The sequence below is a fragment of the Coregonus lavaretus genome, assembly GCF_964263955.1.
Source record: "Coregonus lavaretus genome assembly, chromosome: 2".
NCBI lineage: Eukaryota > Metazoa > Chordata > Actinopteri > Salmoniformes > Salmonidae > Coregonus > Coregonus lavaretus.
The window spans coordinates 6,148,549-6,174,372 of record NC_139989.1 but is presented as its reverse complement, the minus strand read 5'-3'; the positions used below and the strand labels follow the sequence as shown (position 1 = coordinate 6,174,372).

The window sequence follows — 25,824 nt, the reverse complement described above, 5'->3', positions numbered from 1 at the left end:
GGCTACCCAGACTATTTGCATTGTACCCACCCCCTCTTTTACACTGCTGCCACTCTCTGTTTATTATCTATGCATAGTCACTTTAACTCTACCTACATGTACATATCACCTCAATTACCTCGACTAACCAGCTCGACTAACATTGACTCTGTACCGGTACCCCCTGTATATAGCCTTGCTACTGTTATTTTACTGCTGCTCTATAATTATTTGTTATTTCTTTTAATTTTTACTTAACTATTTTTTACTTAACACTTATTTTTCTTAAAACTGCATTGTTGGTTAAGGGCTTCACTAAGCATTTCACTGAGGCCTACACCTGTTGTATTCGGCGCATGTGACAAATAACATTAGATTTGATAAGGATGTAAGGATTGACCATCCATGATAGAAAAAATATTGTTTTAACAATGTTTTGAGGCTATAGTGTTTGTTTACATTTACCATGTTTACAAAAAAAATTGTAAAATAATCTTAAATTTTGGATTCTGATGGGGTGTGTCAGTTGAACTAAGTTATATTCTTCAAGAATCAAATGGGTTTACATCTAATGTTTAAGTCCAAAATTGATGTAGTAACTCCATATTGCCCCTTTAAAGTGGAACTGACAGCGTTTTAACTACTTTGCAGATAAGAAACAGACAATCATAATTGCAGTAAAAAATATCAAATTCCCAGTTTATGCTAAAAAACCAACTTTATAAGAGGTTTTAAAAATAGGTTCTATTTGACTCAACATTCCATGACGTACACTAAGATATTGTTGGCAGAATAGATGGATGCAGTTCAATGCATGATTAATGTAATTCACCAACACATTTCTTGGTAGTCCAAAAAATATTGCTATCAGGTTGTAAATCACAGCTGGCCTGGTACATTGTTTGCTGCCTCCATTCGGGATGCACAGTTTCAATGACTCACTATTTTTGGACAAAAACAGATGAATGTTATTTAGGCCATGCTAGCGTATCTATTTATGTAGCAAGCTAAAAACACAGAGCCTAACGTTAGCTAGATAGCTAGCTAGATGCTAGGAGGACGTCATGTCAATGGAGGAGTAGGTGAGTAACTGACTTTTCCCCCCTCGTATCGTTTTTGTGTGGCTGCACAGCTAGTGATGCATGTGTCATTTGGTTAGCTAGCAAGAAATGTGAATTGCTTTGCTAGCTATGCTGAATTGACTGTTATCCAGTTAGCATATCTATTGAGTTCGCAAATTCACTCTGGCTAGCTATCTAATCCGATTTCAGAGCACTCGTCTGAGTGTGGCAGAGCGCAGAATAACTGATGAATTTACAAACGAGCAAGACCCACTGAATATGATCGGTGTCAGTAAACGCAGGCAAAAAGTGATGAACGCTCCAGATAACATGTAAACAGCCTAACCAGCTCTGCTAGGGAAAGTAAAATGGCCAGAGTGACGTGTTCTCTCATTTGTGTCGGAAGTAGCTAGCTAGCAAGCTAGCCAACTTTAGCCAGTAAGCTTGGGTGCTTGGTTGGGACAACGCATGCATTGGCAGGCAAACCTTAGAAGGACGAGCAGGATGTTCCCCATTGTTTATCAGTGCAACTTTGACGGCCAACTAGCTGAAAAAGTTTGAGAGGGTTTATCTAATGTTCATTCATTAGATTTTAGCTCATCTTGCTCTGGCTAGCATTAGTTGTTGATCTTGTTATTGTTGATGTGCATATAGGGAAAGATAGCCTACCTTTTTATGATTGTTTGATCAATAGGACTGTAAAGTTCCCAATTGAAAGAGGATATATAAGTGCTTGCTTTTCAGAAAATGTAAAATATATATATATATATATTTTTTTTTAAATGTCACCCTTCCTGGGAGTGTATATGAACAGATTTTAATATTTTATGTTGCTACAATGCTGTAAGTTCCACTTGAAAGGCCCACTCCATAATAATACAATTAAAATAAACGGTAGAACCGCCACTTGGTTTGTATAAAGCTGAGGGATGGCTGTCAATTTCACACAGTGAGCCTTTAAGAAGCATCCCACGGTGCACTGCTCTCTAAAGGTCCAGAGAGTGTGCAGCCGTGCTATTTCAGTCAATGAACCTCTCGGATAAGTCTGCTCCTTCCATCCTTCGCTCTCCCGCCATCCTTCGCTCTCCCGCCATCCCTCGCTCTCCCTCCCTCCATCAATCCATCCCTCGCCCTCGTCCTCCTCCTCCTCTCTTCCTCCAGCTGCCATCCACCATTCTCCTTCCCTCTCTCCCCTCCTGTCCATTCATCCCTATCAACATCCTCTCGCCATCTCATATAAGTCTGCTCCCTCCATCCCTCTCTCCCTCTTCCTCCAGCTGCCATCCACCACTCTCCTTCCGCCTCTCTTCCCTCCTGTCCATTCATCCCTATCAACATCCTCTCTCCATCTCCCATAAATCTGCTCCCTCCATCCCTCCCTCCCTCTCTCTCCATCCCCCTCTCTTCCTACCGCCGTCATCCACCACTCTCCTTCCCTCTCTCTCTCTCCCCCTGTCCATTCATCCCCATCAATATCCCCTCTCCCATCTTCTCATTTCTCCTAATGGGGCTACACATAAGATGTTCCTAAGAGCTGCTGTAAGAACAGCTTCATTTTCCCCGATCTGAACCTCAACCCACAGGAGTTCAGAGACAAAACTGATCCAGGGTCTGTGCTGACCTATGGAAGGGGACCCTTCCATGCGCATTGGTGTCCCTTACACTTTAATGATGCCTTACAGTGCCTTTGCAAAAGTATTCATCCCCCTTGGCGTTTTTCCTATTTTGTTGCACTACAACCTGTAATTTAAATGGATTTTTATTTGGATTTCATGGAATGGACATACACAAAATAGTCCAAATTGGTGAAGTGAAATGAAAATAATAACTTGTTTCAAAAAATTCTAAAACATAAATAACAGAAAAGTGGTGCGTGCATACAGTGGGGAGAACAAGTATTTGATACACTGCCGATTTTTGAGGTTTTCCTACTTACAAAGCATGTAGAGGTCTGTAATTTTTATCATAGGTACACTTCAACTGTGAGAGACGGAATCTAAAACTAAAATCCAGAAAATCACATTGTATGATTTTTAAGTAATTAATTTGCATTTTATTGCATGACATAAGTATTTGATCACCTACCAACCAGTAAGAATTCCAGCTCTCACAGACCTGTTAGTTTTTCTTTAAGAAGCCCTCCTGTTCTCCACTCATTACCTGTATTAACTGCACCTGTTTGAACTCGTTACCTGTATAAAAGACACCTGTCCACACACTCAATCAAACAGACTCCAACCTCTCCACAATGGCCAAGACCAGAGAGCTGTGTAAGGACATCAGGGATAAAATTGTAGACCTGCACAAGGCTGGGATGGGCTACAGGACAATAGGCAAGCAACTTGGTGAGAAGGCAACAACTGTTGGCACAATTATTAGAAAATGGAAGAAGTTCAAGATGACGGTCAATCACCCTTGGTCTGGGGCTCCATGCATGATCTCACCTCGTGGGGCATCAATGATCATGAGGAAGGTGAGGGATCAGCCCAGAACTACACGGCAGGACCTGGTCAATGACCTGAAGAGAGCTGGGACCACACGCCGTGTTTGGAGGAAGAAGAAGGATGAGTACAACCCCAAGAACACCATCCCAACCATGAAGCATGGAGGTGGAAACATCATTCTTTGGGGATGCTTTTCTTCAAAGGGGACAGGACGACTACACCGTATTGAGGGGAGGATGGATGGGGCCATGTATCGCGAGATCTTGGCCAACAACCTCCTTCCCTCAGTAAGAGCATTGAAGATGGGTCGTGGCTGGGTCTTCCAGCATGACAACGACCCGAAACACACAGCCAGGACAACTAAGGAGTGGCTCCGTAAGAAGCATCAAGGTCCTGGAGTGGCCTAGCCAGTCTCCAGACCTGAACCCAATAGAAAATCTTTGGAGGGAGCTGAAAGTCTGTATTGGCCAGCGACAGCCCCGAAACCTGAAGGATCTGGAGAAGGTCTGTATGGAGGAGTGGGCCAAAATCCCTGCTGCAGTGTGTGCAAAGCTGGTCAAGACCTACAGGAAACGTATGATCTCTGTAATTGCAAACAAAGGTTTCTGTACCAAATATTAAGTTCTGCTTTTCTGATGTATCAAATACTTATGTCATGTAATAAAATGCAAATTAATTACTTTAAAATCATACAATGTGATTTTCTGGATTTTTGTTTTAGATTCCGTCTCTCACAGTTGAAGTGTACCTATGATAAAAATTACAGACCTCTACATGCTTTGTAAGTAGGAAAACCTGCAAAATCGGCAGTGTATCAAAGACTTGTTCTCCCCACTGTATGTATTCACCCCCTTTGCTATGAAGCCCCTAAATAAGATCTGATGCAACCAATTGCCTTCAGAAGTCACATTATTAGTTAAATAAAGTCCACCTGTGCGCAATCTAAGTGTCACATGATCTGTCACATGATCTCAGTATATATACACCTGTTCTGAAAGGCCCCAGAGACTGCAACACCACTAAGCAAGGGGTACCACCAAGTAAGCGGCACCATGAAGACCAAGGAGCTCTCCAAACACGTCAGGGACAAAGTTCTGGAGAAGTACAGATCAGGGTTGGGTTATAAAAAAATATCAGAAACTTTGAACATCCCACGGAGCACCATTAAATCCATTATAAAAAATTGAAAGAATATGGCACCACAACAAACCTGCCAAGTGGGCCGCCCACCAAAACGCACGGACCAGGCAAGGAGGGCATTAATCAGAGAGGCCACAAAGAGACCAAAGATAACCCTGAAGGAGCTGCAAAGCTCCACAGCGGAGATTGGAGTATCTGTCCATAGGACCACTTTAAGCCGTACCCTCCACAGAGCTGGGCTTTACGGAAGAATGGCCAGAAAAAAGCCATTGCTTAAAGAAGAAAATAAGCAAACACGTTTGGTGTTCGCCAAAAGGCATGTGGGAGACTTTCCTTAACATATGGAAGAAGGTACTCTGGTCAGATGAGACTAACATTGAGCTTTATGGCCATCAAGGAAAACGCTTTGTCTGGCGCAAACCCAACACCTCTCATCACCCCGAGAACACCCTGCCGATGTTTTTCCATCGGCAGGGACTGGGAAACTGGTCAGAATTGAAGGAATGATGGATGGCGCTAAATAAAGGGAAATTCTTGAGGGAAACCTGTTTCAGTCTTCCAGAGATTTGAGACTGGGACAGAGGTTCACCTTCCAGCAGGACAATGCACGCTCAAGTTCTGTTTGTCTTATTTCTTGTTTGTTTCACAATAAAACATATTTTGCATCTTCAAAGTGGTAGGCATGTTGTGTAAATCAAATGATACAAACCCCCAAAAAATCAATTTTAATTCCAGGTTGTAAGGCAACCAAATAGGAAAAATCCCAAGGGGGTGAATACTTTCGCAAGCCACTGTATATGTACAGTTTATGCTGTGCTGTCGCAGAGCCAAAATACACATTTCAGTTTTAAACTCAAACATGGACAAAGTTTACGTTTTTTATTTATTTATTTGTATTTTACCCCCTTTTTCTCCCCAACGGGCTCAGGTGAGGCGAAGTCATGCGTCCTCCGAAACACGACCCGCCTAACCGCGCTCCTTAACACCCGCCAAATTAACCCGGAAGCCAACCGCACCAATGTGCCGGAGGAAACACTGTTCAACTGGCGACAGGGGTCAGCCCGCAGGCAGCCGGCCCGCCACAAGGAGTCGCTAGAGCGCGATGAGCCAAGTAAAGCCCCACCGGCCAAACCCTCCCCCGGACGACGCTGGGCCAATTGTTCACTGTCCTATGGGACTCCCAGGCCACGGCCGGTTGAGGCACAGCCCGGGAATTAACCTGTGTCTGTAGTAACGCCTCTAACGCTGCGATGCAGTGCCTTAGACCGCTGCGCCACTCGGGAGGCCTATGGACAAAGTTTTGAATGTTAAACTTACCGGGCCGGTAAGGTTTCCTCTTCCTTTTCTTGTTGCCGTCGGCGCCCTTGGCCCCCTTGGCGTCGTCATCGACGGGCTCCCGTTCCAGACTGGAGTCCGACTTGATGTCATAGTCCATCAGGAGGTCCCCTTCTGGAATGGAACACAACCACGTCACTAAAATCAGGACCACAGACCAGGGTCTTGTTCATTAGGACACGCAACGGAAAACACTTTCTGCAATGGTAAACTAAAATGAGAATTTCTTGATAATCCCGCTCTATTGCTCCCATTTGGTTCTTAATGAACATGACCCAGCCCTACACATACTACTGACCCACAAAACCCTCAATGCATCTTTGATGGATCTACCATATTGGTGGGCCTGGTGTCAGAGTAAGACATCTGGATGAGGAGCCACATGTACATTAATGTTGGAATTCAAAATGAACCACTTAAACCATTTTAGAGATAACCCTTTTAACAGTATTTCTCAGATTATAAATGCAAATGAGTGGCATCTCCAGGATTTGTTTAATGATTGATGTATATATCTTTTACATATGGGAAATGCACAAATGTACATACTGTATATACACATGATTAGTCTAAGGCTGACTTTTCATTCATATTTCATGAGGTACATGTACTGCACTTAGAGTGGTTGGCTATAACACATACAGACATATCAAAATTGTCCCTAGTACCTGATCACAACCATAGTTCACTGTAAATGCTGATATATACTTCTTCACACTTCAGAACAAGGTTAATTTAATCTTTCTATATTTATGTGCATTGTCATAAACGCATGTACAGTCATGACAACATTATAACATAGTTTTATGTGACGTGTCAAGCAGCTGCTGAAAAGCTCCCTCTAGGCAAGGCTTGAAAATTCGCCCGCTGCGTGAGCTAAATATAGAGGACCAAATATAGAGTGAGCAGGAAAGGGTTAATATCATCATTAGCCCTTGCTTGCACTCTGAGAGCCAGGTTCTGATGAATGGGCTGGGGATTAATTCAGTTAGCCCCGGCCAGCTTCCTCTCATCACCAAAATGCCAATTCAGGTATAATTTGCTGACTGCTGTTTTCAAAAGCCTTTCTTCTCTCTCCAAGTCATATTCATTATATGCCTGCCCTCCTTCCCCCTTCCATTTCCCTTTCTTTCCATCTCTTTCCTCCTCCGTTTCCCTCCTCTTTCCATCTCTTTCCTCCTCTTTCCGACAAATAGGTTCCAGTGCAGAAGTCAAGCATTGCTTTTTTTTTGCCCTTATGTTTTCTGTGCATCTAAATCTAGAGATGAAGGGAACGTTGTTTCCTGGCAAACATCCGCCTTTCCTTTTGACCGTTCAAAAGGAAAGGCCAAGAAAATCTAACTGAAAAGTCTATCCTTAGAAAATGTTCCGGTCCTGGCCAATGCGGAAGAGAAAACCTGAGCTTTTCATCCCAGTTCAAACATATCAATCTACAAGAACAAATTTAAATGTATGTTTAAGACTTCTCAAAACGCCAATAATGGGGTTTATTTGAACAAGCCTCTATTTGTTAAACATTTGTATAACCTTTTAGCCGAGGATGGAGCCCCCGGACCGCTCAAAGTGGGATACCCCCAGCCAACCCATCGTGAACACCTAGAAGTCTTTACCTCGGCTGTCGTCCATGTACCCATCCCCATCCCGGGACAGCTCTGAGTAGTGGGGGTATGGTGGGGTCTGGAGCACAGCCACGCTGTTCTGGTTGATGATCTTCAGCTTGAGCTTGGGTTTGGGCCGCCTGTTCTGCCCTCGGCGGGTCGAGGAAGAGGGCACCACCAGGCTCTGCAGCTGGCACAGGCCAGACTCGGTCAGACACACCCCGTCCTGGGTGTATGTCTTCTGGATGTCTGGAGGTATGGAGGAGGGGTTCATTAAACAATCTACCAAGCGTGTGTTGTGAACTCAAGTTTGTTTGTTATACAAGAAAGATACAAAGTGCAATACTCATGAGTGATTCACTTTTCCCTGCTGCCTCCCACGTACATGTCTAAAACCATATGTGCTAACCATCTTGTTTACAAATACTCATACCGTGGATATTATGTTAGCGAGTCCAACACTCAACGAGCGACAACATTTAAAGAAAGTAATGATTCATTTCATTCACACCACTTGATAAATGGCACCGTGATTTATCAGGGTAGAGCTGGATTACCTGCTTCTCTCGTTTTAGTCACAATCTGGGCCACCATCGGGGCCTCGCAGCCGTCAGATAGGAGGGCCTCCACTTTGCCTGAATGACAAATATGCAAAGGGATTTGGAGGATTTAGATTTCAGTGCATTGAAGTCATACACGGCAGTAATATGTACATGAAACAAATAAATGCATCAAACTGCAACCACTGGATTCTACAGCTGCCACCAAATGTAAAGAATACTTTTTTTATTTTAATTTTTACGTTATTCAATTATATAATTGAGATTTAATTCATTAATTTCATTATTTAAATAAGACTATCTCTACCTCCCTTTTTCCATCACTCCCTCTCTATTTTCTCTGAGGTAAAATCTGTCCCCAATTTTAGGAATTATGAGTGAACAGGCTGCAGCTTGATTTTTAATTCTAGCCATCTGCTGTCATAATGAACAGCCCATATTTGGCTGAGGCTGGTCCCATTAACAAAAATAGAGGATGCCTTTGGGCTAATTGAGTGGAGCTGGTTGTGTTCATTGAGATGAGCTTGGGAACACTGTACACTACAGTACATTTAAGACCTTACACATAGGATGTACAACTAAGCTGTGTTCGAATACCTATACTAACATACTGTATACTACATACTTAACGAGTATACTACATACTATTAATACATTTGAGTATACTGTAAACGAACGGTATACTTTCAGTTGAGCGTACTAGAGCTTCACCTGTCTACCGGAAGTTGATGCTGTTGCTATGCAACTTCTTGCTAGCCTGTTAGCATAACAAATTACTAGCTAGACATCTTACAACTTCATTAACAATGTCCATTGAGAACGCACAGCGACTACACCACTTAGCTAAGCTAAGAATGACGTGAATAATCAAGTCAATAAACGTTGGGTAGTTAGTTAGATAGCATATAGTTAATATACTGGCAATTTCTATGTATTAGTAGCCAACTAACGTTAGGTAGCTAGCTACCATACTGGTACATACAGTACAAGCAACTGCTGTAATGATATGCTATGCGATTCGTAAGGCTAGAGTAGCTAACAAATTGTCAGCCAACATAACGTGTGACGAAACTTATTTGAAAAGTAATTACTTTATTACATTGCTCTACACCTTAACATTTGTCATAATTAGTTAAAGCAATGAATTTGTATCCTCTCTCGTCGGACTTCGGCTGCATATTTTCTGCCATTTTCTTCAAATCTGAAAATGTTGTGAAGCCACGCCTATTTTCTGAAGAATTGCATTATGGGCCCTAAAAGCATGTAAATAGTGTCCAATGCTTGTATACTTCGTATTTTGGCGAATGTAGTACAACATCCGGGAACTTTTGGCATACTAACTATATTCATACTATGACCAATAAGCATACTACATACTCAATTTACGTCACAAATAGTATGGTTAGTGCAGTTAGTATGAGTACACAGCTCAAGTCACTACAACTAGTCATGATGCAAAGGGGTGTATTTACAGCAACTTTCTACCAAATCGGCTCCCGTTAATTTGATGAAGACTTGTACACACTTTATATAGCTTTCACCATTCACCTTGTAAGGTATTGGCTTATAATCATACACATAGCTTTCACCGTGTGTGGGCTAGGTCTGGAGTCTTACCCTGTGAAGGCAGAGCGTGCATTCGACACATGGTGCAGTCAAAGCCATCATCTGCTGCATTCTCTACATCCTTATCTGTGTTCAGGCCCTGGCAGCAGGCGTGGATCCACCTGAGATGTGAAGGAGAAGACGATCAGATACATTTACATATGCACTTTATACGTGCAATTTAATATGTACATGTACAGTGGGGGGGAAAAGTATTTAGTCAGCCACCAATTGTGCAAGTTCTCCCACTTAAAAAGATGAGAGATGCCTGTAATTTTCATCATAGGTACACGTCAACTATGACAGACAATGAGAGGAAAAAAAAAATTCAGGAAATCACATTGTAGGATTTTTAATGAATTTATTTGCAAATTATGGTGGAAAATAAGTATTTGGTCAATAACAAAAGTTTCTCAATACTTTGTTATATACCATTTGTTGGCAATGACACAGGTCAAACGTTTTCTGTAAGTCTTCACAAGGTTTTCACACACTGTTGCTGGTATTTTGGCCCATTCCTCCATGCAGATCTCCTCTAGAGCAGTGATGTTTTGGGGCTGTCGCTGGGCAACACGGACTTTCAACTCCCTCCAAAGATTTTCTATGGGGTTGAGATCTGGAGACTGGCTAGGCCACTCCAGGACCTTGAAATACTTCTTACGAAGCCACTCCTTCGTTGCCCAAGCGGTGTGTTTGGGATCATTGTCATGCTGAAAGACCCAGCCACGTTTCATCTTCAATGCCCTTGCTGATGGAAGGAGGTTTTCACTCAAAATCTCACGATACATGGCCCCATTCATTCTTTCCTTTACATGGATCAGTCGTCCTGGTCCCTTTGCAGAAAAACAGCCCCAAAGCATGATGTTTCCACCCCCATGCTTCACAGTAGGTATGGTGTTCTTTGGATGCAACTCAGCATTCTTTGTCCTCCAAACACGACGAGTTGAGTTTTTACCAAAAAGTTCTATTTTGGTTTCATCTGACCATATGACATTCTCCCAATCCTCTTCTGGATCATCCAAATGCACTCTAGCAAACTTCAGACGGGCCTGGACATGTACTGGCTTAAGCAGGGGGACACGTCTGGCACTGCAGGATTTGAGTCCCTGGCGGCGTAGTGTGTTACTGATGGTAGGCTTTGTTACTTTGGTCCCAGCTCTCTGCAGGTCATTCACTAGGTCCCCCGTGTGGTTCTGGGATTTTTGCTCACTGTTCTTGTGATCATTTTGACCCCACGGGGTGAGATCTTGCGTGGAGCCCCAGATCGAGGGAGATTATCAGTGGTCTTGTATGTCTTCCATTTCCTAATAATTGCTCCCACAGTTGATTTCTTCAAACCAAGCTGCTTACCTATTGCAGATTCAGTCTTCCCAGCCTGGTGCAGGTCTACAATTTTGTTTCTGGTGTCCTTTGACAGCTCTTTGGTCTTGGCCATAGTGGAGTTTGGAGTGTGACTGTTTGAGGTTGTGGACAGGTGTCTTTTATACTGATAACAAGTTCAAACAGGTGCCATTAATACAGGTAACGAGTGGAGGACAGAGGAGCCTCTTAAAGAAGAAGTTACAGGTCTGTGAGAGCCAAGAATCTTGCTTGTTTGTAGGTGACCAAATACTTATTTTCCACCATAATTTGCAAATAAATTCATTAAAAATCCTACAATGTGATTTTCTGGATTTTTTTTCCCTCATTTTGTCTGTCATAGTTGACGTGTACCTATGATGAAAATGACAGGCCTCTCTCATCTTTTTAAGTGGGAGAACTTGCACAATTGGTGGCTGACTAAATACATTTTTTCCCCCACTGTATATGTCATGCAATTTGAACATATACAAGTGTAAATACACAGTGAGACAGGTGCACAAAGACACATAAACAAGCACTTATCTATGCACTCACTCACACAGACTCTGATATGCATTAACCCGGTTGCTACAGCAACGATATGTTCCACCCCATCAAGCTTTACGATGAGTAAATTACAATGTAGTAGATCTTTGGACTGTTGCCTTTGACAAACTGGACGCTGGATGCCAACATGCTATATCTACAGTCTTGCCAGGTCCTAGTGCCACCAAATCATTCTCGGGTGGCATCTGGCCTGGCAGAGAGAGCACTGCCCACCTGTCACAATGGCGGCATTGCACGATGAGCTCGTCCTCACGGTAGCTGCGCGTGCACATCGGGCATGATGCCATGCTGGCACAGGGGCTGCACTGGGTGTAGTTGTTCTGCCAATCACACCTCAGGCCGGGGGATGTGGCACCGCACTGGGTACAGGAGACACACCTACGGCAGGTGGGAGAGAGGGTGGCGTGAGGGGGCGAGGATAAGCAGGGGTGAAATACACACATACAATCGCAGTGACTCCAGTATATCTAGCATACATCCCAACACAGACGTGTCCAAAGATAATGCACTTGTATCACACACATCCAGTGCCTTTAGAAAGTATTCACACCTCTTGACTTATTCCACATTTTGTTGTTACAGCCTGAATTCAAAATTGATTGAATATATGTTTTTCCTCACCCATCTACATACAATACCCCATAATGACAAAGTGAAAACATGTTTTTAGAAATGCTTGAAAATGTATTGAAAATGAAATACAGAAAAGTATTCACACCCGAGTCGATACTTTGTAGAAGCACCTTTGGAAGCGATTACAGGTTTGAGTCGTCTTGGGTATGTCTGTATCAGCTTTGCACATCTGGATTTGGGGATTTTGTCCCATTCTTCCTTGCAGATTATCTCATGCTCTGTTAAATTAGATGGGGAGTGGCAGTGAACAGCAATCTTTCCACAGACTTTCAAATGGGACTTTCGCATTCTTGTTCTGAAGCCATTCCAGCGTTGCTTTGGCTGTATGCTTGGGGTCATTGTTCTGTTGGAATGTAAATCTTTGCCCAATTCTAAGGTCGTTTGCACTCTGAAGCAGGTTCTCATTAAGTATTTGCCTGTATTTGGCTCCATTCATTGTTCCCTCTATCCTTACCAGTCTCCAGTCCCTGTCGCTGAAGGCCCTCAAAATTGTCAAAGACTCCAGCCCCCCTAGTCATAGACTGTTCTCTCTGCTACCGCACGGTAAGCGGTACCGGAGCGCCAAGTCTAGGTCCAAAAGGCTTCTCAACAGCTTCTACCCCCAAGCCATAAGACTCCTGAACAACTAATCATGGCTACCCGGACTATTTGCACTGCCCCCCCCACCCCATCTTTTTACGCTCCTGCTACTCCGTTAATTATTTATGCATAGTCACTTTAACTCTACCCACATGTACATATTACCTCAACTAGCCGGTGCCCCCATACATTGACTCTGCACCGGTACCCCCCTGTATATAGCCTCCCTACTGTTATTTTATTTCTGCTCTTTTTTTCTCTCAACACTTTGTTATTGTTGTTGCTTTATTTTACTTTTTTATAAAAAATAAATGCATTGTTGGTTAAGGGCTGTAAGTAAGCATTTCACGGTAATGTCTACACCTGTTTTATTCGGCGCATGTGGCAAATAAAATTTTATTTGATTTGAAAAGCATCCCCATATCCTGATGCTGCCACCACCATGCTTCACGGTAGGAATGGTGTTTGACGGGTGATGAGCTGTGCCTGGTTTTCTCCAGACATAGCGCTTTGCATTCATGCCAAAGAGCCCAGAGAATCTTTTCCTTATGCTTGCAGTCTTTCTGCAAATTCCAGGCATGCTGTCATGTGCTTTATTTCTCAGGAGTGGCTTCCGTCTGGCCACTCTCCAATGAAGACCAGATTGGTGAAGTTCTGTAGACTAACTCAGCCAAGGAACTCTGTAGTTCTGTCAGAGTGGTCATTGGGTTCTTGGTCACCTCTCCCTGAAAAAGGTCCTTCATGCCCGGTTGCTCAGTTTGGTCGGACGGCCAGCTCTAGGCAGAGTCTGGGTAGTTCCATATTTTTTCAATTTCCCAATGATGGAGACCCACTGTGTTATTGGAAACGTTTAACACTCTAGAAATTAGTGTCTACCCTTCCCCAGATATATGCCTCATCACAATTCTAGCTCGAAGATATACGGACAGTTCCTTGGACTTTATGATATATTTTCTACTCTGACATGCTCTGTCAACTATGGGACCTTATATAGACAGGTGTGTTTCTTTCTAAACCATGTCCAAACAATTGAATTGGCCACAGGTGGACTCCAATCAAGTTGTAGTGACATCTCAAGGATGAGCCAAATAAATGTATGGATGTACCTGAGCACAATTTGGAGTGTCATAAAGGGATGTGAATATATATTTCTGTATTACATTTTTAATAAATATGTGTTACGGATATAAGTATCCTGTATGTGTTTTTCCTCTCCTTCTGCCCTAATCACAGGTGTCCTTTGTGTTCCTGATTGGAGGTCGTTGGTGTGTCCCAACTGTCAGTCATCAGTTAATCTGCTGATTGCTGAGGTGGACCAATCAGTGGACATTTCTCCTGATTGCACCACCTGTTTCTGTTTTCTAACCCAATCATATCACACATCCCCTTGTTTTAAAAGCTAGTCAGTTGTGTTTTCTGAGAGAGACTCTGTTTGTGAGTATGTATACGGTGGTGTCTTGTTTTTGTGTACTCACTCGTTAACTGTTTAGTCCGTATGGTACCTATATTGTTTGTTTGTGCCTGGGAAAAGGGGGATTTAGCAAGTCGCCCTTGGGCATACACTACCCGTAGGAAAACCTTGTCTAAACACACTAGTTAGACCTGAGCGGACCACCCACTGTATTTTTGTATGGTTAGCAGTAAGCTTAGTAGTTCTTGAGGCAGGCAAGATCAGTTTAGGGGTTTATGACTTTGTTTCATTCCTTGGGTCCTGCTCAGCCCTTTTTCCCAAACCTTTACCGTGTGTTTTATAATAAACATTTTGTGTTTGACGGTAGCTTATGGTTGTCGGTGTATTTTGTTCTAAATGTTCCTTGGCAATATTCTGATTCGCATGAGTTATGTTACGGGCCTCTTTTCCATTCACCCTAGACTTTTAAAGCCACGGGGTTCGTAACAATGTGCAAACATTTCTAAAAACATGTTTACACTTAGTCATTATGGAGAATTGTGTTTAATGGGTGAGAAAAAAAATCTACTTAATCCATTTAGAATTCAGGCTGTAACAAAATGTGGAATAAGTCAATACTGTCTGAAGGCAGTGTAAATACTGTTCATCCAAGCAAACCTGAGGGTAAACATAGACACACAAACCTACTATGAACTTCAAAATAACCCACTTCAGTTACGCTATCTGATATATACCACACACGCACACATTTGTCACGTGTGTGTGTGTGTGTGTATGGATCATCCACCATGAAAACAGCTGCCCTAAAAATAAATATATGTCACTGGCGGGGCTCCAAGGAAAGTCCTGAATGAATGCGTCTCGCTGCAGTGTCAACAGAGTGTTGTTTGACTGGGGATTAGGGACTGATGTTATGCCTAATATGGGGGACATCCCTCCCTATCGCGGCTGAAAACAGCTGCTAAAGCTCTGCTACAGATCAACAACGTGTGACAGAGAGAAAAAATAATGTTGATGTACAGTCATGGTCAAAAGTTTTGAGAATGACACAAATATTAATTTTCACAAAGTCTGCTGCCTCAGTTTTTATGATGGCAAATTGCATATACTCCAGAATGTTATGAAGAGTGATCAGAGTCCCTCTTTGCCATGAAAATGAACTTAATCCCCAAAAAACATTTCCACTGCATTTCAGCCCTGCCACAAAAGGACCAGCTGACAACATGTCAGTGATTCTGTCATTAACACAGGTGAGTGTGTTGACGAGGACAAGGCTGGAGATATCTGTCATGCTGATTGAGTTAGAATAACAGACTGGAAGCTTTAAAAGGAGGGTGGTGCGTGAAATCATTGTTCTTCCTCTGTTAACCATGGTTACCTGCAAGGAAACACGTGCCGTCATCATTGCTTTGCACAAAAAGGGCTTCACAGGCAAGGATATTGCTGTTAGTAAGATTGCACCTAAATCAACCATTTATCGGATCATCAAGAACTTAAAAGGAGAGAGGTACAGTTGTTGTGAAGGCGGCTTCAGGGCGCCCAAGAAAGTCCAGCAAACGCCAGGACCGTCTCCTAAAGTTGATTCAGCTGCGGAATCGGGGCACCAACAGTGCAGAGCTTGCTCAGGAATGGCAACAGGCAGGTGTGAGTGCATCTGGATGGCCTGGTGTCAAGAAGGGCAGCGAGGAAGCCACTTCTCTCCAGGAAAAACATCAGGGACAGCGAGACGCAGCGAGAGAGCGAGAGAGACGCAGCGAGAGAGCGAGAGAGACGCAGCGAGAGAGCGAGAGAGACGCAGCGAGAGAGCGAGAGACGCAGAGTGAGAGCGAGAGACGCAGAGTGAGAGCAAGAGAGACACAGAGTGAGAGCGAGAGAGAGGCAGAGAGAGAGCGAGAGAGAGGCAGAGAGAGAGCGAGAGAGACGCAGAGAGAGAGATGGATGAGAAGATACATTATAGAGATGGAGAGATATCAACAGATGAGATACTAAGGGAAAGAATAGAGACAGACAAAAAAACAAATTATCTTCATTCTAAAAACATTAGACAGCATCATTGGTGCAGCCAGACAAGCTCTGATGCTTTGATTGGCTGTGCTGTGCTCTATGATTAGCAGCAGTCACGACATATACACACCACTTGCACTTCCAGCTGCCCTTGGGCACCGTCTGCAGGGGTGGGTCCAGGCAGTAGGTGTGGTAGCTGATGTCACAGTCGTCACACAGCAGCAGGCGGCCCGGGTCGCTGGCCTGGCCGCACGCCTCGCACACCGTGCACTCCAGACAGCGCCAGCCTTTACTCAGCACCACCCGGGTGATCTGGTGGCACAGGGGGCAAAGGTAGAGGTCAGAGAGGGGATAAAGGGGCAAGGCAGGGATAGGAATCCCCTTTAAGGTCCATTTCAATGGAGCATATTGACTAATGGTTGTGTGTTCTATATTTACATAGCAGGGGAATAATCAAATCTCTAGTTCCCAGCAGCACATCTTCCAGGTTAAAGGTCATTGCTGAGCTATTTGTCAAAAGGGACACACAGGTATTTATTAGCCAATAAACCATGGAGGGGGAGGGAGGATCAAACCAATTCGAGAAAGACCTTCCTCCCCCACCCATTATGTGCTGAAAGCCAGACAACAAATACCATAGGATACCACATAAAGCTGACGTTGGTCGAACGTGGGTCGATTTCCACTTGCATAGTTTAGCCACCCAGATTAAACATACTCCTAGACTAAAAAGCATAGTTAATGGGCATCTCCATTATAAGTGCTTTTTATTTCAGTACTCAATCTGGGTGAGGTATTTAGAGATTGCATAGTAAACAGTTAACCAATATCATTACCCAATCACTCCTAACTGTATCATGGCTTAGTTCTTATAAGCACCACTAAACACCACTTTGTGCCAGTAGGCCACCGATTCCATTGGATCCGGCAGACCGAAACGGCTGCCACAAAAGATACTTATTCTCACCATGTTGTCAATAACGGGTACATATCTCTTTTACTAGCCTTGTAATAAAAATGAATAAAAATTACAACCAAGCAGCCAATGTGTATAGCCGTGAGTGAAATGTACAGTCAGTCACACTAAGTGCTGCTGAGCGCGCTTGGCTGCCGAGGGCAATTAGCCGTTTCGCTAGCTAGCAGGGGCCATCAATAATGCCGTCTCCATCATTCCCGTCCATTAGCTTCCGCCAGTGCGTCGCGGTGCTGCTAACATCAAATCGGGCTAATCACTGTGTTAGCTGGGATGGGTGCGATTGGCTGGCAGAGGCAGGCGTGATGTTGAAGAAAATGTGTGCGTGAGTCTGAGGCTCCCAATTATTGAATGCTTTTTTTTTTTCAGGGGGAGAGATTAAAGGGGGGTGGGTACATTCTATATTTTTCAATTTTGAAGTTAGTTTCCTGCAATTCTACACATTGTGTCATGGCTTATGCCGTGTTCTTATGCCATCAAAATCAATGGGGGGGCCCCCATGCCATGCAAAATTTAGTGGAAACGCTGCAGTGTTTATATACAGTGAGGGAAAAAAGTATTTGATCCCCTGCTGATTTTGTAAGTTTGCCCACTGACAAAGAAATGATCAGTCTATAATTTTAATGGTAGGTTTATTTGAACAGTGAGAGACAGAATAACAACAACAAAATCCAGAAAAACTCATGTTAAAAATATTATAAATTGATTTGCATTTTAGTAAGGGAAATAAGTATTTGACCCCTCTGCAAAACATGACTTAGTACTTGGTGGCAAAACCCTTGTTGGCAATCACAGAGGTCAGACGTTTCTTGTAGTTGGCCACCAGGTTTGCACACGTCTCAGGAGGGATTTTGTCTCACTCCTCTTTGCAGATCTTCTCCAAGTCATTAAGGTATCGAGGCCGATGTTTGGCAACTCGAACCTTCAGCTCCCTCCACAGATTTTCTATGGGATTAATGTCTGGAGACTGGCTAGGCCACTCCAGGACCTTAATGTGCTTCTTCTTGAGCCACTCCTTTGTTGCCTCGGCCGTGTGCTTTTTGTCATTGTCATGCTGGAATGCCCATCCACGACCCATTTTCAATGCCCTGGCTGAGGGAAGGAGGTTCTCACCCAAGATTTGACGGTACATGGCCCCGTCCATCGTCCCTTTGATGCGGTGAAGTTGTCCTGTCCCCTTAGCAGAAAAACACCCCGAAAGCATAATGTTTCCACCTCCATGTTTGACGGTGGGGATGGTGTTCTTGGGGTCATAGGCAGCATTCCTCCTCCTCCAAACACGGCGAGTTGAGTTGATGCCAAAGAGCACGATTTTGGTCTCATCTGACCACAACACTTTCACCCAGTTCTCCTCTGAATCATTCAGATGTTCATTGCCAAACTTCAGAAGGGCCTGTATATGTGCTTTCTTGAGCAGGGGGACCTTGCGGGCGCTGCAGGATTTCAGTCCTTCACGGCGTAGTGTGTTACCAATTGTTTTCTTGATGACTATGGTCCCAGCTGCCTTGAGATCATTGACAAGATCCTCCCATGTAGTTCTGTGCTGATTCCTCACCGTTCTCATGATCATTGCAACTCCACAAGGTGAGATCTTGCATGGAGCCCCAGGCCAAGGGAGATTGACAGTTATTTTGTGTTTCTTCCATTTGTGAATAATCGCACCAACTGTTGTGACCTTCTCACCAAGCTGCTTGGCGATGGTCTTGTAGCCCATTCCAGCCTTGTGTAGGTCTACAATCTTGTCCCTGACATCCTTGGAGAGCTCTTTGGTCTTGGCCATGGTGGAGAGTTTGGAATCTGATTGATTGATTGCTTCTGTGGACAGGTGTCTTTTATACAGGTAACAAACTGAGATTAGGAGCACTCCCTTTAAGAGTGTGCTCCTAATCTAATCTCATTACCTGTATAAAAGACAGCTGGGAGCCAGAAATCTTTCTGATTGAGAGGGGGTCAAATACTTATTTCCCTCATTAAAATGCAAATCAATTTATTTCAAAAATGATATGCGTTTATCTGGATTTTTTTGTTGTTATTCTGTCTCTCACTGTTCAAATAAACCTACCATTAAAATTATAGACTGATCATTTCTTTGTCAGTGGGCAAACGTACAAAATCAGCAGGGGATCAAATACTTTTTTCCCTCACTGTATACATCCTTGGTTGTGGATAATCATTTGAGAGATACTGTAGGTCTGGTATAGGAAATAGAAGGGCTCACCTTGACATTGACACAGAAGGGGTGGTAACACTGGCCACACTGGGAGCAGGCCAGCAACCTGCCCTCTGCCCCCTGGCCAAAACTACCACACACCACACACATGTCCTGTAGAAGGGAGAGAGGGGGAGGAGGGGAGAGGGGAGAGTAGAGAAAGAAAGGGAAGTAGACAGAGGGAAAGAAGGAGGTAGGGAGAGAAATATGGAGGGGGTGGGGTCAAGAGAGGGAGCAGGGGAGTGAGAGAAAAGGATGTGGAAGGAGAGAGCGCATAAGTTGTGAGGAAAATAACAGGCAAACATAAAACGGAGAGAAAACAAGAGAAAGTTAAATGTCTCAACAATAATGTGGACACTTTCCCGGGCATACATAAACACGCAGTAACAAGCAGCGTGACTCGGGATACTTTCTTCTTCCATGACACAGCGCCTCTTAAGAGCCTTACCTCACAGCAGGATTCATCTGTGTCTTAGGGGTGTGTGTGTGCGAGCGCGTGAGCATGTCCGTGTGTGTGTGTGTGTGTGTGTGTGTGTGTGTTTGTGCACACGCGAGGAGAGGTCGCAACCTCCAAAACAGGCCAGATGCAAATCAGGGTAAAAAGTTGGCAGAGAAAATGAGAGAGTTCTAGTAAACAGGCTGTCCAACAAGGCCAAGAAGAGACTATAATAGCATCATCATACAAAATGATCGTCTCTAATAGCTGAAGTATTTTTTCATCCGCACGCATATTCAAATATGTACAGTAGGGCTGACCCCATTTAGTCGATTGTTTGGTTGCCCGAGATTTCTTTAGTCGAGCAGTTGCAATTATTATTTTATTCTTTCATGGTCCACAAGACGTGTCTGATTCACGCCTGTCTCAGTGGACTAATCCATTGCGGAGGCCACGGGGAAGGCACAGTCCATCACTCTAAGGCATGTGATATTGAAATTGTTTATGGTTATGTTATGTAAAAAAGAATGGTGCAACACTAAAAAATGGAATATTATTTTATAACAAATGCGCTTTTTCCCGCATTGGATATGGTCGCTGTCAGTGGTTCTGAAACAATCTTCAGTGCGCCGTAGAATTGGCGCCTTTCCCTATGTTGCTATGTGCATAATATCAAAGTTAACCAGCATATTGGGATTGAGAACAATGTGGCGGAGGCAGCAGCAGCACAGACGGGGAAACAACCCTTGCCTTAGCCTAATTGTCTAAGAAAATTGAGGAGAGGGGAAACTCCAAATTAATTAGGTCTATAATCAATAGCCTAACTGTTAAATGTGCCTGGCTTTATAAATCATCCATATATATCCACAGAAATAAGACAGATCTTGCTTATGTTGCTTGTTTGAGTGTTTGTTTAATAGCCTACTGATTCCGTGAGCACCAAGCCTCATGCAACGGAAACATTTTGGATAAAGCAATTTTACAGATTCGGCTGTTTATAAACTTTGCTACGCTGTAATAAAGGCTTTACCATGTAGCTCTCGCTCCTATACCCTCCTTTTTCTTGATCTCTTTCTTATTGTTACAATTATTATGGTCATCATTGTAATAATAAATAATGTCGTTATCATTAGTAGGCTTTGTATAGCAGCATTGTATAGCCAGCATCGAGCTATAGGCTTCAGAGCGCGTCCTGTTTAGTCTTAATACTTACTTACACCTATATTTCAATATATAGGCTACTGTATCAATCAATCAATCAATCATTCATTCATTCATGCCAGCACACAGCATACGAGACATTCATGCTTTGAAATGCAATCAAGCATTTTAGTTTTAAAATTAAATTAGTCTGCTGTAATAAAGGCTTTTTCATTTTTTTCGTTAGAACCGTCTCTCTTGGTACACTTATTTAGTGTTGTTTACACTGTTCCAAATGGTCCGAAAAAAATGTAATAATCTAACAGCAACTGTTTGACACACATAATACTCATGGAACGCTTGCTCCTATAGCCTCCATTTTCTTGATCTCCAGTAATTTCTACAATTAAGTCAAATGTCTTCCACAGATCTGACTTCCATTTTGCTGTGACGTGTTACTGTGTTCAGAGTTTGTTATAACCAATTTCTTGATGTGTTTATGATAGGCTATAGGTCAGGACCCATTGGTCACATGCATGCGATGCTTACATGTTTCAAATCAAATCAAATCAAATTTTATTGGTCACATGCGCCGAATACAACAGGTGCAGACATTACAGTGAAATGCTTACTTACAGCCCTTAACCAACAGTGCATTTATTTTAAACAAAAAAGTAAGAATAAAACAACAACAAAAAAGTGTTGAGAAAAAAAGAGCAGAAGTAAAAATAAAGTGACAGTAGGGAGGCTATATATACAGGGGGGTACCGTTGCATAGTCAATGTGCAGGGGCACCGGCTAGTTGAGGTAGTTGAGGTAATATGTACATGTGGGTAGAGTTAAAGTGACTATGCATAAATACTTAACAGAGTAGCAGCAGCGTAAAAAGTATGGGGTGGGGGGGCAGTGCAAATAGTCCGGGTAGCCATGATTAGCTGTTCAGGAGTCTTATGGCTTGGGGGTAGAAGCTGTTGAGAAGTCTTTTGGACCTAGACTTGGCACTCCGGTACCGCTTGCCGTGCGGTAGCAGAGAGAACAGTCTATGACTAGGGTGACTGGAGTCTTTGACAATTTTCACATAACGGGAGCAAGGGTTGAGGGTATAGGGAATGTTTTTCCCTTGAGGGTATAGGGAATGTTTTTCCCTAAACAAATTAGGGATTTCGGTAACATAACTTTTCGGTCAGAAACAAGTAAGAAACTAAATGGCTGAAATGATGTTGCAGCTTCAGCACGGACAGTGCAATAAACACTTGCTGTGCTGTGGTACCTTTTCGCTGCAGTAGGGAGGAGAGCGAGACAACATGAACATGATGACAATATTTAATCAAATAGTGTGCTTAAAGCATCAGACAAGCTCAGTGCATATCTAGCTGATTTTATTCAAACACAGGGTGTGTGTCTATGTATGGAAAAATAAGGTTAAACATTTCGATTGGTCGAAACAGGACGACTCTCAGTCGACCAAGATTTGGTTTTGGTCGGGGACAGCCCTAATGTACAGTACAGTATTTGGGTATGTGAGACATTGTTAACAGGCTTTAGGCCTATTCAACAGACGCAGCTTGACCAGGGAGGAAGCGTCCTATTGTCCTCCTTATTAAAGTGACCAGTCACCACTGCTATACAGAGCCTTTTCTAAGGAAGACAAGAAGGATTTGACAGTAGAGAGACAGCGAGGGGAGTTAAGATACACAGCTTTAAGCAACACACACAGAGACACACAAGCTGGGACTTTGATGGCACAAAGTGTCAATGCTCTATCGTTTCAGTGATGTATAATGGTACTGACCTGTCTGAGAGTGAAGTGGTCTGAGGTTGAGAACATGACCACAGTGTTGTGCATGGCGTTCTCCTCCTCCTCTTTCATCGCGTACAGCTGCTCCACAAAGCTGGCCTGGAGACACACACACGGACACAGACATGTACGGACACACACAAGCAAGGGTTGATTAACAGATTATTAGAAAAAAGATTGAAATTAAAACAGATGGTAAGATTGTGTTTAAAATCTGTAAAGTTGAGATAAAAAATTAAATAGCGCTTGGTCCCATACAGTATTTTTCAATTGAGGTAGAAAATATCTCCCAGGAATAGGCCTGATCTACGTCTAGGACATGGAAGACGTTCTCATGTGACCAGCTGTCACACCTCCAGACTGTGTGTCAATATATTATTATGTCATCCACAGTGACAAACAGGCAGCAGGGTTCATCATCTCAGCATTACCATGCCGCCCAAGTGTCAACATGCAGGCTGCCTAGTGGCTGGCTGAACAGATCTGGTTACAATATTACTCCTACCTACCACCTACCTCCCGTATTGGATTGGATTCCAATAACACTCAACCAGGCCAAGACATGTTTGCTCGGTGGGAGAAGGTGTGATTGTGTGTGTCGGGGGAGGTTGTGTGTAAGGGGGAGACTGTGTGTAAGGTTGTGTGTGCGCGCGCTCTCACCTAAAATCTAACTATCTAGCTCGTACACTCAACACAGAATTGACACCTTTTCTGTGTCTACCTTAAAGGTGCCCACAATGTATAGTATATAAATCCATGTTGAACACATTTTCCGCATCAACCACCCACAGTTTTTAGTGGGTGGTTGTCAGTTCCCTGCCCACCGCCATATATAAAATAGCATCTCTCCCCACCACCCCTCCTCCCTCCCTACCACCCCTCATGCCAAAAGCTTTCCGTGCTTGAGTGTACTGTTCTCTTGCTAATATGAGAGCGCTCTCTAGGCTAAGCTAAGCACATTTGGCCACTGTTTTATTAATATATGCAGAGGAGGAGGGAGGGCAGAGAGAGGGAGGGGATGGAGGGAGGCGGTGGAGGGGGGGGTGAGGGCTCCTACCACAGGGGTCACGGCGGGGATGGTGTCGACTTTGAGTCCTCGGGAGCGTCCGCGGCCCCCGCGCCCAGACAGGCTGGCCCCGCGGGGCCTCCGCCTTCCAGGGAAGCCAGAACCACGACCCTGTGTGGGAGAGAGAGGGCAGGATAAAAGAGTGAGGGGGGAGAGAGACATTAAGACAGGAGCGAGAGGAGAGAGTGTGAGGAGAGAGCAAGACAGGAGGGAGAGAGTGTGAGGAGAGAGAGACAAGAGGGTGAGGAGTTTGTGTGTGTGTGTGTGGAGGGAAGAGAATGTCAGAGAGAGCAAAACAGTAACAAAGAATGGAGAAATAGGAAGAGGGGAATGGAACAGAGAAAAGAAAGAGTGCAGAATTAGATAAGAGGAGACATGGCATACGAGAGGGGAGAGAGGAAGGAGAGAGAGGGGAAGAGAAAGAAGAGAGAGGGTAGAGAGGAAGGAGAGAGGGGAGAGAGGAAGGAGAGAGGGAAAGAGGAAGGAGAGAGTTAAAGAGGAAGGAGAGAGATGGAAAGAGGAAGGAGAGAGAGGAAGGAGAGAAAGAGAGGAGAGACAGGGAAAGAGAAAGGAGTGAAAGGAAAAGAGGAGCAAGCGCGCACGAGTGAGCGAGAGGGAGGTATGAAGTGTGTATATACTGTAACTGATATGAGACCACACGTCGTTCAGATCAGTGATAGATTGAAGTATAATAATTGAGCCATGTTGTGAAGCAGCTGTTGTGAAGGAGTTTTATCTTTACCTTGTTAGCTCAGACAGGACGACATAACAGTGGAGTTTATGAACTCATCAGAGCGTGCGCGAGAGAGGAGCTTGTTGTGGAGCGTTAGCGTCAAAGTGGATTAATGTCACAATGTCAGGACTAAAGGGTTGCGGTGGGGGTGACAGACAGAGGGGTCTGGGGTAGCCTGGATATCCAGACTGTATTGAGCTCTGTTTCACGTTTGTTTCACTCTAATATCAGTCTGGGATTCCTGTTGTCCCGGCAATGCTAACAAAGCTAAATGCTTACTACATCTCTGCAGGTGGCACCATGTGCTGTGTCACGTCCTAACCTGTCCCCACCTGGCCAGGCTAAACCACTGAGTGAAAGGGAGGGGGGGGGGGTTGGACATGGACATCATAAGAGCACTCCATTTACCACTCTCATGCTCCAGACGGGCGCCTCCTGCAGCTGCCTGTTTTTTGGGCCGTCCCACCCCCCCTCTGAGGGGTCCTGCTGGGACCAAGAGGGAGGGCTCACTGCCCTACGGTTACTCCATGCACCCTGATTGGGGGAGGGGTGGGGGTAGGAGGAAGAGGGGTTGGGAGTGGGAGGGGAGGGGACAAAATGCAGCAACATAAATGCAATAGCCAAATAAAAATGTCAAACAAAGCAAACCAAGCAACAAAATAAAAGGTTATACATGACATTATAAAAAAAAGCCAAGAAACCAGTGAGATATGAAACGTTTGGGACAGATCCTATACATGAGAGGAGGAGGGTAAGCTGAATTCACCTCAATTTCGAGATTCAGTACAATTCAATTTGGAAATCGGTTCCAATCAAAAGGGAGATTGTGGAAAACCCTAAGATTCAATATCGATGTCAGCAAAAAGAGGGTCAAGTTCAATAGTCGGAGAGAAGATGAGACATTGTACGTTTGCACATCCACTGCTTCCAATAATGCTACGTCTAGTCAAGCACTCTGCAACAGTCGGTCCACAACTCCACACTATCCAGTGTCAGGCCTGCCGGGTGCCACGGGAGCCGCCTGTTGCTTGTTTACAAAACAAGTGATGATTATGTCAGCGTGACGCCGCCGCTGCTGTCGAGATAAACACAGCCACCGTCGTCAGGGAATTTCAGATTAAATTGTCACAGGGAGGCGTTTAGCTTGTTTAATGAGCTAATCGGCGAGAGGCTATATAATTAAGCTCAATCACACAATCACAGAGGGCTTTT

The 25,824-nt window shown here is 43.9% G+C and overlaps 1 protein-coding gene across 1 annotated transcript in view; it reads right to left on the bottom strand.

The window, feature by feature from the left end:
- LOC311148977 (histone-lysine N-methyltransferase 2C-like) overlaps positions 1-25,824 on the bottom strand; it is a 130,276-nt gene that overhangs the window by 84,538 nt on the left and 19,914 nt on the right. The window contains exons 2-11 of the mRNA XM_084186032.1: positions 25,021-25,146; positions 23,871-23,990; positions 22,808-22,912; positions 19,449-19,553; positions 16,388-16,569; positions 11,844-12,008; positions 9,735-9,844; positions 8,115-8,192; positions 7,570-7,806; positions 5,942-6,073 (exon numbers count right to left, since the gene is read on the bottom strand). Coding sequence (XP_084042158.1) covers positions 5,942-6,073; positions 7,570-7,806; positions 8,115-8,192; positions 9,735-9,844; positions 11,844-12,008; positions 16,388-16,569; positions 19,449-19,553; positions 22,808-22,912; positions 23,871-23,990; positions 25,021-25,146 — 1,360 coding nt within the window. The remainder of the gene's footprint in view (positions 1-5,941; positions 6,074-7,569; positions 7,807-8,114; positions 8,193-9,734; positions 9,845-11,843; positions 12,009-16,387; positions 16,570-19,448; positions 19,554-22,807; positions 22,913-23,870; positions 23,991-25,020; positions 25,147-25,824) is intronic.